Raw genomic sequence first — 15,602 nt, 5'->3', positions numbered from 1 at the left:
TACAAAAACAACATGTACACAAACGCACCAAATTTCAGCTCAGTTCAGTTCTTGATCACAAGAACCTTTATACAGATGGGTCTAAAATTAAGAGAATTCAAAGTTTAAAATGCTTAGGTTTTCATATTTAATAATAAAAAAAAAACTCAATTACAACTGATATTATTAGTGTATCAATGTTATTTTGAACCCCACTTCATATAAAACCTGATGTTCATGTTCTCCAGCTGTACAAATAAGTTTCACAATTTCGAATGTCACAATTTTGTGACCTAAAAATACTTGAAATACTTTATATAATTTTAATTTTATATATAATTTTATAATAATTTTTATAATTGATATAACTTATGCTTTATATATATGATAATTAAGATTAAACTATATATATATATATATATATATATATATATATATATATATATATATATACACACACACACACACACACACACACACACACATACGTTATTATGTATATTTACACATCACATTCACTTATATATTTTTTTAGGTTTATATTTTAATTATATATATTTATAATTATATATTAATAATGTCTTTAATAAAGTGTTAAATATTTTGTGACCTATAAATACTTCTACTTTATATAATTGTAATTTTATTTATAATTTTCTAATCATTTTTATAATTTATTTAATTTATGCTTTATTTTTATTTTATTTATATATAATACAATATAAAAAAAAAAAATATATATATATATATATATATATATATATATATATATATATATATATATATAAAAAATATATACATATTTTATTTTTATATTTATTTATATATATTTATAATAATATATTTAACATTTCTTTAACATAATGTTAAATATTTTGTGACCTAAAACTACTTGACATACTTTATGTAATTTTAATTTTATATATAATTTTATAATTTTTTTTTATAATTTAACTTATTCTTTATTTTTATATTTTATTTTATTTATATATATTTATAATAAAAACAATGAATTATATATATTAATTAATATTTATATATATACACATTCACTTATATATTTAATTTTTATATTTTATTTATGTATATTTATAATCATTTATTACAAGTTTCTTTAATATAATGTTAAATATCTTAATATTCTAACTGTTCATTTAAAAATTTTCAAAATGTGTAACCAAAAATTTTTGGACACCCCCCCCATCTAGCCCCTCAGATCACTCAGGGGAAAATCTGGATTTCAAAATCTTGGTGGGCGTGAAGTCATTAATATGCTTGAGATGGTGTGTGTGTGTGTGTGTGTGTGCGTGTGAATACTAGTGGGGCACACAGGCACAACAGATTAAGCAGATGAAGTGAGTAATGATGCTATTACTGCACTGATGACAACCATGTGCCTCTTCATGGGGATTTTTTGTGTGACTGCATGTGTCCATACGCATGTTTGCACATTGTAATGCCAATCCAGCAAAATGTAAAACTGCATAATGCAGATCAGTTGGGGTTCCATGATCCATCTGTGGATCTTAACTGATAAATGTTGAGGCTGATATATCTGCAGTCGGAGCCACTGAAAGGTAATTCAAGAGCCTCTAATGATAAGAGATGCAAACCGTCAAGAGGATGAGTTAAGACAAGATAAGAGGTGGAAGTGTTTATGGCATTGTGTGAAGTGGAAGTGTACGTCTACGAGAGAGAGATCAAGAGAGATGCTATCTCACCATGGTGAGCTCTGCCTCCAGCTCTTTGATTCTATTCTCCTTCATGTCTATCTGGGAGCGCAGGACGCTGGCCTGTTCTGTGGCCTCTTTAGTCTGCCGGCGCAGGTCCCATTTCTCTCTCTCCAGCATGTCCTTCTCTTTGGCCAGAGCCTTTACCGCGTCCTCGCTCTCCTGTAGCACAGCACACAGTCAGCGTCAGTCCGTCACACACGTGTAAACACACACACGCGCTCCTTTTCTTTCAACTCAAAAAACTTCCGATCAGTTTGTATGTGCATCTGTCAACATATTGTCAAATGTATCAATCTTTAATGTTGTTTACCTACACAGACAAGCTCCGTTATCTTGCACATAACTGTTGAGGTGAATTTATGGGTTGTTTATGGTGGTAAATGTTTAAAAGTCAAACTGCAATGTTCACAGTCGCTATAAAAGCATTTGTTTCAAATGTGTTTAACTGGAATAGTACTATATATGATATTCTAATTAATATTGCGGATTTCCATGAGCAAACTATTTGTGCTATGCTAGCCTTATTTATTTTATAGCTATTTATTTTTTACTATACTGTACGTCTACAATTATTGTAACTATTTCATTTTAAAAGTATAAAAGCAATGATCCATTATTGATTCATACATAGACATTTTTTTTCAGTTAAAAAAGTAATAAATGGCACAATAATTTAATTTTATAAGTATAAGAGCAATGACCCATCTCAATGATTCATATGCAGTCATTTTTCCAGCTAAAAAAGTAATAAATCCAAAAAAAATAACTGTTATTATATATAGTATCTGAGATAAGAGAAAAAGTAAATAAATAAATACAAATTTATTTAATAATTTACATAAAAACAATTAAAACAATACTAATTTTAATGCCTGTTGTGTTACCGCAATATAAAAACACCAAAAGAATTTATATGCAGATATTTTTCCAGTTTAAAAAGCAAAAATGTATTATATATGGTACAAAGTATAGTTCTATATCTCAGAAATATAAATTAAAAAAATATAACATTTTATTTAACAATTTACCATTTAAAAACAATAGCAATTTTAATGCCTGTAACATAACTTTGTTTTAAAAAGTGGGTGGGAAAGGAGTGTGTGTGTGTGTTTGTGGCGGGGGTGTTGCTAATACAGGGCTATATCAGAAATGTACAATAGCAAATGCCCAAAAAATAAAATGACAATATCCAGAAATCAATTTCAATTGTACATTGAGTTTAATTTATCGACAAAGAACTCATGTTAAATGGGATTGTTTTCAGACTATATGGACTATATTTAGTCCAGAGAGTATTTACGTCAGTGAATAAATACATAGATCAGCGTATTGTGTTTGTGTGTACTAATGGTCTTGTGGTAGAATTTGTGTTCTGGGTTCTTATCAACCCTAGTATAGTTTTTCTTCTCATTAAAACCAAAGATGTTCATCAGTGATTGTAAATCAAGAGCAGGGACATGTTTATGTGCATTTTGTTTTGTGATTTCACAGAATGAATAGAGTCTCCGCAACAGCATTAAGCAATAGATTGCAAAAGCGCTCATCTGTACCACCGCTACTGATAACAGCGGGAATGAGTACTCAGCATGGTTTCAAAAACAACACATTCCAGTGACTTATCGCCTCTTATTTAACACCAACAAATGAAATTAATAATTTGATAGTCAACTAGAGATTTTTTCATCCAAGCCACCAATCGTTTCAAAAAGTGGTGTTGACAATATTGACCCAGGCAAAAAGCGGTGTGGACATGTCCCACCCGCAAATTACGCTTATGCCGTAATATAAAATTACCACAATAATTTGTTAAAAATACTTTTTCCCTAATACAAAATTAGTCTTAGATCATGTCAGCTGATGCTAAGTTTGTCAGTCTTTTTAAATCTACAACTAACTAGTACGGCCCTGAACAAAAAGAGAAAGAAGATAAAATAATTAGATAAAGGAAGGATTGTGTTTCATTTGTGAAAGATTGTGTCAGTGGTGAATTTCATGCACACCTTTCTGTGCTGGTCATAGTTTCTGATGAAGTCTCGGAGCTGCTCTTCTCGGCTCTCCAGTGTGGTGTAGAGCTGCTGCATCTGGTTCACCAGGTCAGCCTTTTCTGCCTTCAACCGCTTCCGATCACCCTTCATAGCTACACACAAACATACACAACCATATTCATAAATGCAGCAATAATATTCACTTATAGCACATTGTAAGTATAAAAACAACTGAGTGCCTCCTACATCATAACATTCATATTTTATCATTTGGACTTTTTGCACTGTGGCTGCAACACATAAAAAAGGCTTTGCGTCCTTGAACGACACACGCTGTGGTTTGTGCTCTGACCCCTATCTGTCAGATAAGAGCTGTGGATATACAAAGTGACAGATTACCCTGTGTGTGTACAAAATAAACAGTCAAAATCCAGTGTCTTGCTAGGCATCTTTTGATGCTGGATTTAAGTCTTTTGCTTTATTATTATCAGTGGCATAAATAATGAACTGTGGTTTTGTAGTTAAAAATTACAGCCTCCAGGGGGCACCATGCTCCACTATAAACATCCCACACAGGGGGAAATACATTTGTGTTGTTTGTTATAAAATAATTAGCATTAAACACAAATGCATTTAGTTTCAAGGGTTTAATTTGAGAGGAAATGTGAGGCGTAACACCTCATGACAATTAAATATATTTTATTAACATTTCATTTACAACCTAAAGCGTTCTTAGGTCTGCTGTCTTGTTGCTTGTAAAAAGGAAATAATTTATTTTACTTGACATAACTGTCTAGTTCCCCCTCAAACTGAAGGAGGCTCCTCATTCAACAGTCAAACTTGTTTTTCCACTATGATACGAGAGCCGTTGACATTCATGAACACACATGCACCCTACCATCCATCTCCCTCTCCTCATCTCTCTTTTCCCTAAAAGGGCCAAAGAGGCCCAAATCTGGTTTAGTTTGCTGAAAACCTGACGCAGCCTGTCACGTGTAGAATATTTGTAAAGGACTGGCAGGTTGCTCCAGTTCCTGTTTAGGTACTACAGGTGTTACATTACAAACTAAATGACTAAGTGTCAAGTAACACAGTTGACCTAGTGTAAAGTGTGTCACAATTTCGAGTGTTCAATGTCTCAATTCAAGAAATTAGAAAATTTGATGTCATTTCATCAGTTACATATCTGAGACATGTACGACTAAAATATGATGTCATGGTATGCTGTAGATACTGACAGCTGCTGTTCTGATGACAAAACTTTAGTTTGACTGACCGAAGCTATCTATTTTAAAAACACATGCCACACTTAATACATGTAAGAATGTCAATTCATTAGATAACAAAATATTAAACTGAATGCCACTCGTTTTTGAGAAAAACAGCACAATGCTTTTCGAGCAAACCATTAAATGGAGAGCAAATGTAGACTTCTGCCTAAGAGTCTTGCTTCTCATATTGTTCTCTTGAGTGTCTAGATTACTAGGGCGTCTAGAGTGTCATCTCGTGTTTTCTTAAGCGATTCAGATGAGATACCAAAGTCTGAGATCAAAAGAGATAGATATATTTTCATTAAATTGTCTATACGCAAATTATTTGTGCTATGCTATTCTTTTTATAACTATTTATTATTACAGCAAGTCAACAATTTTCCCATTTATGTCTGTTTTTATATCTCCAAAGAAATTTAAAAGACAAACATCAAAATCTAATGAGTTTTTGAAAGAAGAATTTCTCGAAAAATACAAATATTCCTCTGGGAATGTAAACACCATTGTTCAAAAATCAGTAAAGGAAGTCTTTTATTCTCAACAAGGCTGCTTTTATTTGATCAAAAATACTGTAAAAATTTAATATTGTGACATATTATTACTAATAACTGTTTTCTAGTTTTATATGTTTTTGTAACTTATTCCTGTGTTGGCAAAGCTGAAGTTCCAGCATCATTACTCCAGTATTCAGTGTCACATGATCCAAATCATTTTAATATGATTTAGTGTCTTTAATGTCACTTTTGATCAATTTAATGCAGCCTTGCGAGACAACAGTATTACTTTCTTAATTAAAAAAAGTACTAGCTCCAAACTATTGAAATATAATGTATATAAATTGATAATCACTTTACAACCAAAACAAAAAGAGTTGCTTTGACACTTTTATATGCCAGTGTGTGAGTTTACTACTGTTATAAACCACATTTCAAAAACGCTTCTCTCACACGTCTTCCTGAAAGCAGCTCCAGTTCACACTGCAGGAACTTATTGAGAAGACACACTTTTAAATGAATGACACTGACTGTGAATGAACACTCCTTTTTCTAGCACTTACGTCCTCTGTTTATTCAAGTCTCTCAAATACACTAAAAAAGCATTACACCCCAGATAAACAGATTTCTGATAAGATCTCTCTCTCACACTCACTCACTCACTCACTCACTCACTCACTCACTCACTCACTCACTCACTCACTCACTCACTCACTCACTCACTCACTCACTCACTCATTCACTCACTCACTCACTCACACACACATTATTTTTCCTTGTTTTATGGGGACTTTCCATAGACATAATGATTTCTATACTGTAAAAACTGTATATTCTATTCTATCCCCTAAAAAACATCATTCTATATGATTTATGAGCTGTTTTCCTCATGGGGACAAAAAAAGATCACCACAAGATCAAAAATTATTGGTATTATTATCTTTGTGTGGATATTTGGCCCCCATAACATAGGGTTTACCAGGACCACACACACACACACAAGTCTCTGATGACAGTTAGGAAAAGCATCTATTATGCTCCCAATTGAAATACATGCCTCACACATACTTGAAAATTCATTTTGATGTCTTTCATCCTCTTGACAAACATCAATATGAAGAGGTGATATATGCAAAAAATTTATTTTACACTTTAAATCAAAAATATATATCCACCTTATTCAAACGCCCCATGATGCTTTGCACGAATTATGGGACTAACGTCCGTTAAGCTGTAAATGAAAGGCTCACTTTATGAACGTAATAATATGTTTTATTTTTAAACTGGGTACAATGAGATGCCATTATTCTACTCAAACTTCAACCAACGAACACTGAAAGGACATTTAAAAGTGTAAAAGCATCAGCAAGGTACTTTTTAACAGACCATGAAAAAGCGTGATTCTTCCACAGCAATAACGGACGGGTTACATATAACTATAGTGATATATATCTGTATTATGTAAAATGCGTTGCCTTAATAAAAATGTTCATAAACTTCAGCACTGCGTGATACTATTTCAAAGTGATTTCCCTCATAATAAATTGTAATAATAAATGTATTAATTTATTAATAAATTGTCGCAGCTTTAATTACGTAGTGGAGGGGAAGAGAGGATCGGACTCCGTTATTAAATGACAAAATAACCTTATACAATTCACGCACTACATGGATGAGTGCATAGTGCATAAGTACTTAAGTTGCGTCCCAAATGACACACTATACACTATGCACTTATACACTATGTACTTGTGCACTATGCACTCATCCATGTAGTGCGTGAATTGTATAAGGTTATTTTGTCAATGTTTTTTTCCGGTAATTTAGTGCATCATCCGGGTATTTAAAGTGCACTTTTTGTTTTTATAATTTTCAGTGTGAACGCACTACTCGCACTATTTATACTTAAAAACATCATAGAATAGTGCACAAATACGCGAATTGGGACACACCTATAGTGTATAAGTGCATAGTGTATAGTGATAGACTTGACGGCGTTGGAACCGGAAGTCCTAAAATGCTAACTCGCTTCCGGGTTTTGCCTACAAAAATGCGTCATCCCTGAGGCACTCTATAATCACAAGGATAGAAAGCAGTGACTGAAAAGAGCTCTTGCCATATACATTCTTGTTATGTTACATTAAAAAGCGTTATGTTATTCTCATGATGTCTGAAAATAAAACATGAAAGAAACATTGACAGCTCATTCAGTCAAACTGACGGATAAACTTTATTTGTAGGGAAACCTTATGATTTGAAACAATTTGTTTCAGTTTTTTTAAATGGAATTTCCCCAAACCGGAAGTGCAACCCATAATTCGAAATGCAGTAGGCTATTCTGGAATAAGGTCAATACAATGTAATTTTAAAATAATTGTAAATATTATGGCTGAGACAATAAGTCATTGAATCGCGAATCAAGAAATGATTCTGATCGATTCTGAAATTTTCCGAATCCATCGCGATTCTCTGTCAAATCGATTCTGAGCTTAATTTTTAACAGCAGATGGGGTACAACACGCTTTAGAAACAGCCTTACTCTTACACACACCACTTGAACCTTCTATAAAATAATCATTCATAAAGTTTACATTAATCTCACATCATAAAAACATTCTGAGGTGCAAGTACATAGCCGAACGCACGAGCGCTCTTCTTCGTCAACATTTGAGCGTGCGGTTAAAAACTAGCCTAGAGCACCATCTGCTGTTAAAAGCTAAGCTCAGAATCGATTCAAGAGGGAATCATGATGCATTCAGAAAATCTCAAGAATCGATCCATGAATCAAGATGAATCGATTTATTCTCCCAGGCCTAATAAATATCACACACACACACAGACATAAACAGACACACAGACATATGTTGGTAGTTGGCCGACCACTGTGATCCATCCCTATTACTGAAACAATGATTCTGGGTACACTCAGGCAGTATTGATGTGTCTAGGGAGGGTGAAGCGCTTGAACAGCACACAGGGGGGATTTCTCTGGTAATCCTGCAATATTGGCTTTGTGATTGGGGTTCAGACCTTGTAAGGCCTCCTTGGCACGTTCCAGCTCCTGCTCCTTCTCCCCCAACTGCACCTTGAGCTCGGCGGCGGAGAGCGTGTCGGCCGAGCAGCCGCCGTGCGAGTCCTCCAGGTCTTTACTCAACATGTCCTTCATCTGCCTGAGGAGGTGCACCTCCTCCTGCAACTGAGCCACCTCCTCCCTCAGCAACACTACAGGAGGAAAACAAGAGAGACGGAGATAAAGAAATCACTTAGTAACAAGTAGCTCTCAGCAAGTAGTTGTGATGCAACTTATTATTTTATATTTCTATGTGGCCAGCAGGCTAAGAGGAAACAGCATAATTATGACAAAGAGTGCCTGTTAAGATATTTCATTTAATTTTTCACTCTTGAACAATGCTATCTTTCATTCTTTTTAATCACAGAGAAGCAGACCACACAATAAAAAAGTGCCATTCAGATCTGGAGGGGGTGAGAGACAATTTCTGCACCGTTTTCAAGGCTCTTTCACAGAGTCAAGGGAGTTAGAGAACAGACACATTAGGAATGAGAGGGAAACCACAGCAACAAGAGCGGGACTTGGTCCCACTTAAAGCAAAACAGCAGTAATTGGCAATATATCAACAAATACACAAGCAAAACTGTTTAGGCATTGAGAGACAGGAGGCTGAGAGGACAAAAATGTTCCAGAGCCTCTTTTAATAAGCGGAAGAGTGGTGCCTGCTTTGCTTTGAATGAAAAAAAATAAATAAATAAGCGGCCCATATCTCAACCCCGCACTGAGAGCGCCTGTAAACCAGAGCAAAGCTGATTGAACGACTTTCAAAAGCTCATGTGGCGACTTTCTGTTGTCAACATTTCATTTAAAGTCTTGTCCCTCTAATGTGGCGGAAATTCACAGAACATCACCGAGTCACGAAAGTAAGCCGAATTAACCGAGCTGACAGTCAGGTGGGCTCTGCCTCTACTGATATGCTCAGTAAGTGAATAAATTAAATGGAGAACTTCGCTCAATGTACTTTGTATTACCGGGCAACAGCTGCAACATCAATCTTTTTCAAGGGAAACGAGGGCGCTTATCAAGTAATAGAATTCAATTAACTGTAAACTATAATGCACCCACGCTGAGGCCTGGACAATAAAAGCCCAACTGGGATAAAATAAATCTACAGCATTTATCAAGAACAATCAATACAATTAATGAGGTATTTTGCTTGGAGTGCAACATGATAATGTAGAATACATCCTGCTAGGCATCCCATTGTTTTTGTATCTTTTGTAGTGTTTAATTCTTTTTTTCCCCCTTTTTTTTTTTTGAATGGCAGTTGCAGTCTTGGGTGCATAATACATGGCTAAAGGGGAAAAAAAAAAAACACAAAAAAACTCTGAACAGGAATTCATTATTTAAATGTAAGCCGTTTAGTGTGCTCAAATCCCAAACATATCCCATATATATATTACTTTTTACTTAATTTAAAATATATAATTATTTATAATTATTATGGAAGATATAAGTCTAAAGATATAATTATTATGGAAGTTGTATTCAATTTAAGGGTCTAAATACGAAATATTTATTTAGCCTACTAAATATTTATGTAGTATTTCACATTTATGTAGTATTTTATTTAGTATACTGAATATTTATGTAATATTTAGTACAAATTGAGAAAATCTAAATAATATATGCATGGTTTATTGATTTTTTATGAAGGTAAATTTAAGACTTTTTAAAGACCCTTTTCAAGACCAAGTAAATAAAATTTAAGGAATAAGTTAAATGGAAATCAATACATCAGTATGTTCTTCAAATGTAAACGTCTCGGGAGAAACACAACGAGTTCTATTAGCAACACTTCAGCATTTGAAAATACAACTCTCAACACATATCCATTACTTTTTAATTCATTTTACCAAAAAAAAAAAAAAAAAAGTAGCTTGAATCGCTCTGCTTCCAACTACTAGAATATGAAAATATCCTTTACTGTACCTCCTGATCACACTGCAAAAAAGTGATGTTCTTCCTCAGTATCTTTGTCTTGTTTTCCAGTGCAAATGTCTAAAGATTGTTAAATCAAGATACATTTACTTTAAATGCAAAATGACAAAATATAAAGTCTTGTTTTCTGTGAAATTGATCAAAATGAAACAAGTTTATGATTAAAACAAGAACAAATATCTGCCAATGGGCTCAGAAAAATCAATTTCACAGAAAATTTTCATAACTCATTGACAGATATTTGTTCTCGTTTTAATCATAAACTCACTTTTTTCAAGACTACATTTAACATTTGCAGCTTAAGTAAATGTATCAAAGATGTTTAGATATATGAATTGGAAAACAGGACAATTTTTCCTGTTTAATTTTTGCGATGCATGCAACATTTAATGCCATGACTTTATGATTTTAAGACTTTCTGCTCTGATTTAAGACTTTTTAAGAGCCGCAGAAACCCTGTGTATATATTAATAACTATCTATTTCATTTTTAAACACTTCCTACCTAATTCAATAGAGCAATTTAATAATCAAAGATTTAACCCCTTATCATTCCTGTAAAATTTGCCATAAATGCAAAAAAAAGAAAAGAAAAGAAAAAGGTAAACCTAAAGTAAATTTCATACTGTTTTAGAACCTTTTGGAGTATATGCATGGTTTTGGTATCTTATGAAAGGTATGTGTACCGCGGGCGGTGCTGTGGAACGCTAACAGGTTAATTATTTCGGAAGTTGCATTCAATTTGAGGGCGCATGTGCCAGCAGACGCTGCATCCCGCCATGAGTTCAGTAACCACTGGTACTTCACCTTCACTTTAATGTGACACGACATCACTCGATGAGAGCACTTCCAGATAAAACTGACAATTATTTCACTTCAACCAGCTAAGGCGCAGTTCGATAGCGGATGTTTAAAAGTGATCCCGCTCTTAAGCCGCGAACGTGCGAGACAGAGAGGGGGCCGGCCGCTAGTCGAGATAGCACCAGGTGCTTGAGGCATTTCTTCAGCATGCCGTTGACAAGGTGAGCGTCTGCAGCGCGACTGATAAGACAGAGAAAGGGACAGCCCATTGGTCAATGTCTGTTCCCACCACCAGGCAGAGGCAAGCAACTGGGTTTCAACATGGCACAGGAAGCTTCATTTTCCTGGAAAGTGTCATCTTTCACGCTGTCATGTTGGAGCCCAAAGACACTTATTCATTTGTTTAACTCGCCAGAGACTTATTTGGGGCAGTGGGTCCAGCTGTTGTCCTGCTTTGAGCAATAGCACATACACAAAGCTTTGGCTTAAGACCAGTATTTGTATGAGAACTATGTGGCTTTTGCGCTCAAGCAGCAGTTCAGCTGGTCTGTGCCAAACTCTTGAATGCAAAGTATGAATCATAAAATTACACAGTGTGTGATCCTCCATGTTAAGCCAAAGATTTTGTAGCAAACACACACCAGCGTCAGTCTCTGAAAATTAAAAAAATCAAAGGTTCTCTCAACAACATACTAATCATTGAGTGAATCAACACTGATCTCTGACATGCTGAAATACTCAAACAAGACAAAAATCAGTGCAGTTTTACTTCATTCTTACAGTGTCCCCAAGATACAAGCAAATCACCAGATCACAACACTTCTTGAGGACATATACGAGGTTCAAAAATAAGTCAGTATTGCATCAATTTCAAACAACTGTCAGATGAAAAAAGCAAAGCATGTTAAAATTAATATTACTAGCTAGGAACACTGCACCCTTTTGACCAGAAATTACAATTTGGAAAGGGAAATATAGGCATATCACAACCAAAACAAACAATAAAACTCTTGTAATGTCTTTTGTAATGCTTGTGATGACCCACATAATGAGTTTAAGTTATTTCATTATTGTACCATTATATCATTTTAAAGCTTCCTTTAGCAGTAGTAGTAGCAAAGACTATAGAATAACACAAGACGTGTCACTCGTATAGTTTTGAATGGGAGAAAGTGTAACGCGCAATATGGTAAAATAAGTCCCGCCTTCTAAATAAGAGCCAATCGCCGACTGGTAAAGTCAGCGTGTCACTAGAGCGGCCGTTAGAATCACCGGTTTCTATAGAAACAGTCAGACGAAGAGACGCGCATTTAGGTCTGCACATGCGCATTAGCTTGATCCAGCCTGAAAAATACAGTTTTTTTTGTCATGATTCGAGCGTTTAGAAACTAAATTTATGAGCCGGTTGTTGGTAGATTTCATTGCTAGGCATTTCAAATATGAAATTTAATCGTAAGGTTGGTGAACAGTTTTGGAGAATTTGATGTTTCCCCATTCAAAGAGACTGCATGATGCCCAGGATGCCCGAGAGGCGTTTCCAATATGGCTGCCGAGTGAAATGACTTGTCTAAAAGGGACTTTGGTAGTAGTCAGTTTATTTATCAATGCTTATTTATCAATTCAGTACTGAAATTTTAAAAACGTGACTCTCTGAGCGCTGTTAAGCGGATTCGTAAACACCTCTGATTGGCCATTGTGCTCACGGCTCATCGGATAAGTCTGTGATTGGCTTCAATGATCAACGCTGTAAAAACGTTGTAAATAGTCATCAACGAAGCTCCTCACCAAGGGAGCATTTGAAAGCAGGCATCTATCGCGGATCAGTCCATGGTGTGGTACAAGGGATGAAAGTACAATGTGATCACCTTGCACGTATTCTTCAAAAAGCTTACGATGTATGTCCTACGCCTTCCCTATTCTACAGAAAAAAACGAAACTGGTGCCACGTTCGTTTCGTAAGTTGAATAGGGAAGGCGTAGGACATACATCGTAAGCTTTTTGAAGAATACGAAAAGCGGAAGCACGTGCAAGGCGATCATTTGTGTTTATAAAGCATATACAGTTCGAAAATGACCGATCGTTTTGCTAGATAAGACACTTATTCCTCGTCTGGTATCGTTTAAAGACCTTTGAAGCTGCACTGAAACTGTAATTTTGGCCTTCAACCATCTGGGAGGCCACTGAAGTCCACTATAAGGAGAATAATCCTGGAATGTTTTCATCAAAAACCTTAATTTCTTTTCGACTGAAGAAAGAAAGACATGGACACCTTGGATGACATGGGGGTGAGTATATTATAAGGAAAAGTTTATTTGAACTTGTTGCTGTATAAAAAGTTCAATTTACAACAAGTTGACAAACTCAAATCTCCTGCAGCTGGCTGCCTTAAACTTTTAAATTTTTTCAACTTTTGATTTTTTATAGTGTAGTGCCTGTTTTAGTTACCCAGATGAGCAGACTGATGAACAGCGCTGACATGGATAACAGAGAATATTAGGAAATATTTGACTGCTGAATTAATCAAGAATCAAGTATTTCAAAGAGTATTTATGTAATAAACTATATTAATTAATTATCCATCCAAATATTATCCGGCATCCAAATGTATAATTATTCCACTTTACTCAGGACCAAGTAAGGATACGAGTTAATAGTCTCTGTTTGAAGAGGTTCATGAGTCTTCACCCACAGAGTTGTGTGAAATCTCATCAGAACTTCATGAAAGGAGAGAGTGTATCTGGGTCTTTATGCTGTGAGAACTGAAGCTGATAAACACAAAAGCAATCAGGCCCCTAATTCCCCAAAATGCAGTTCAATCGATTTACAATTGCGTCATGTCTCCTTCTCACTTATCATCTCAAAAGGCAAACTAACCATGTGCTTCAGTGTGTGTGGATAAATCAAAGCAAAACCAAGCAGTCAGTTATGGATGAACCTCCATACAAAGCAATAAAAGCTACTAAACTTTATATTCATAAATGATTTTTCTAGAGTTAATTTCTGCCAAGACTGTTATTCCAACTTGAATCGCATAGATCAATACGAAGCACCAAATACTTGTTTAACTTTCATTCTATCACATTCATAAAAGAGGAAGATAATTTAATTTAATAGGCTAGTAAAATCTCAATCACATTAACGCTGCTGCCTGGTGCCACATTAAATGATGACAGTAACCAGCTATATAAACTTGCAGCGACGGCGATATTTTCTACTCCATAGATTGTCTTTATCTGACACTTTTTGGCCTGTGGTTCTGCAGTTCTGTGATAAACCATTTTGTAAAGGGCTGAACTCAAGGATGCATGTTTCAACGGATCTGTAGACGAGTTCTGATGTATAACCACCTCCAAGAGACTCCCAAACAACCTGCACACATAACTGGGTCCTTAGGCAACTTTACAAAACACTCTCAAAGGGAATTCATCACAGAAAATACAGCAGAAGAGGAAATACTAAGCATTATTTGTGACAGGGAAATCAATCCTTGAGTTGGTTCTCCAAAAACAAAGTGCATCTTTACATGTTAGAGTTTAATGAAGTTCTTTGGTCCCAATGGAACCAACAGACTTCTAACCCAGAGCAGACCACATAAGGTCAATGATGGAGAGGTTGCAGGTGTCTTCGGGCTCTGACACACTTTCCAAATCTCAAGGGACAGCTGAATTTATGGAATGAACCAGAAATTAAAGGCTCATTCTTTATGCAATGCATTTTGCATGCAAACAACAAAGTGAATAAAAAGATCCACCATGGATTAAACATGAATGAACCAAGGATTTACTGGGACAGAGAGCCCAGATAATCTATTAATAAAAAATGCTAAATATTTCCTCCAGACATGGGCACAGTGACTGTGGCATTTTCCCACAATGCTTTCCCAAACTACTTTTGATGCTGGCTCTGATATGACCGTCTAAGGAGCTCTAAACCCTGAGGTTAAAATTTGAGAGCCCATTTTGAGAGGAGTCTAGGACCATACGGCAGCAGGGGACTCGTGGTGAGCTGCAGCAGTTTCAATCATTAACATGAGCGAGCAGCATGTTGAGGAGAGTTCAAAAAAACCTCTCGCTCCGAGCCTGTGTGAGTCAGAGAAGGTGAACCGATAAAACACAAAAGAGAATATCATTAAAGTGGATTATTACGATTCTACCCCATTCAATCTTGTTCTTAAGGCTCTCTTTGATTTCTGCTTTTCCTTTGAGATATTTTGATCAATGCAAAGGAACGTTTCATCACACTTTCTTTTTCATCACATTTATTTTACATTTTGTGCTTAGGAGCACAAGTTCACAGGAAATACAGAAGCTGTGCGCTACGTGTCCCACG

At 35.3% G+C, this 15,602-nt stretch overlaps 1 protein-coding gene across 7 annotated transcripts in view; it reads right to left on the bottom strand.

The window, feature by feature from the left end:
- kaznb (kazrin, periplakin interacting protein b) overlaps positions 1–15,602 on the bottom strand; it is a 182,868-nt gene that overhangs the window by 13,004 nt on the left and 154,262 nt on the right. For all 7 annotated transcript variants that reach the window (XR_010895334.1, XR_010895335.1, XM_067388090.1 and 4 more), the window contains 3 exons: positions 8,493–8,684; positions 3,713–3,849; positions 1,701–1,871 (listed from right to left, as the gene is read on the bottom strand). Coding sequence is in view for 5 of the 7 variants with exons in the window: in XM_067388090.1 (XP_067244191.1) it covers positions 1,701–1,871; positions 3,713–3,849; positions 8,493–8,684 (500 nt within the window). In the remaining 2 variants the exon portion in view is untranslated. The remainder of the gene's footprint in view (positions 1–1,700; positions 1,872–3,712; positions 3,850–8,492; positions 8,685–15,602) is intronic.

This window comes from Chanodichthys erythropterus, chromosome 6 (genome assembly GCF_024489055.1).
Source record: "Chanodichthys erythropterus isolate Z2021 chromosome 6, ASM2448905v1, whole genome shotgun sequence".
Lineage (NCBI taxonomy): Eukaryota > Metazoa > Chordata > Actinopteri > Cypriniformes > Xenocyprididae > Chanodichthys > Chanodichthys erythropterus.
The sequence above is the reverse complement of the archived record's forward strand: the minus strand, read 5'-3'. Positions and strand labels throughout refer to the sequence as shown.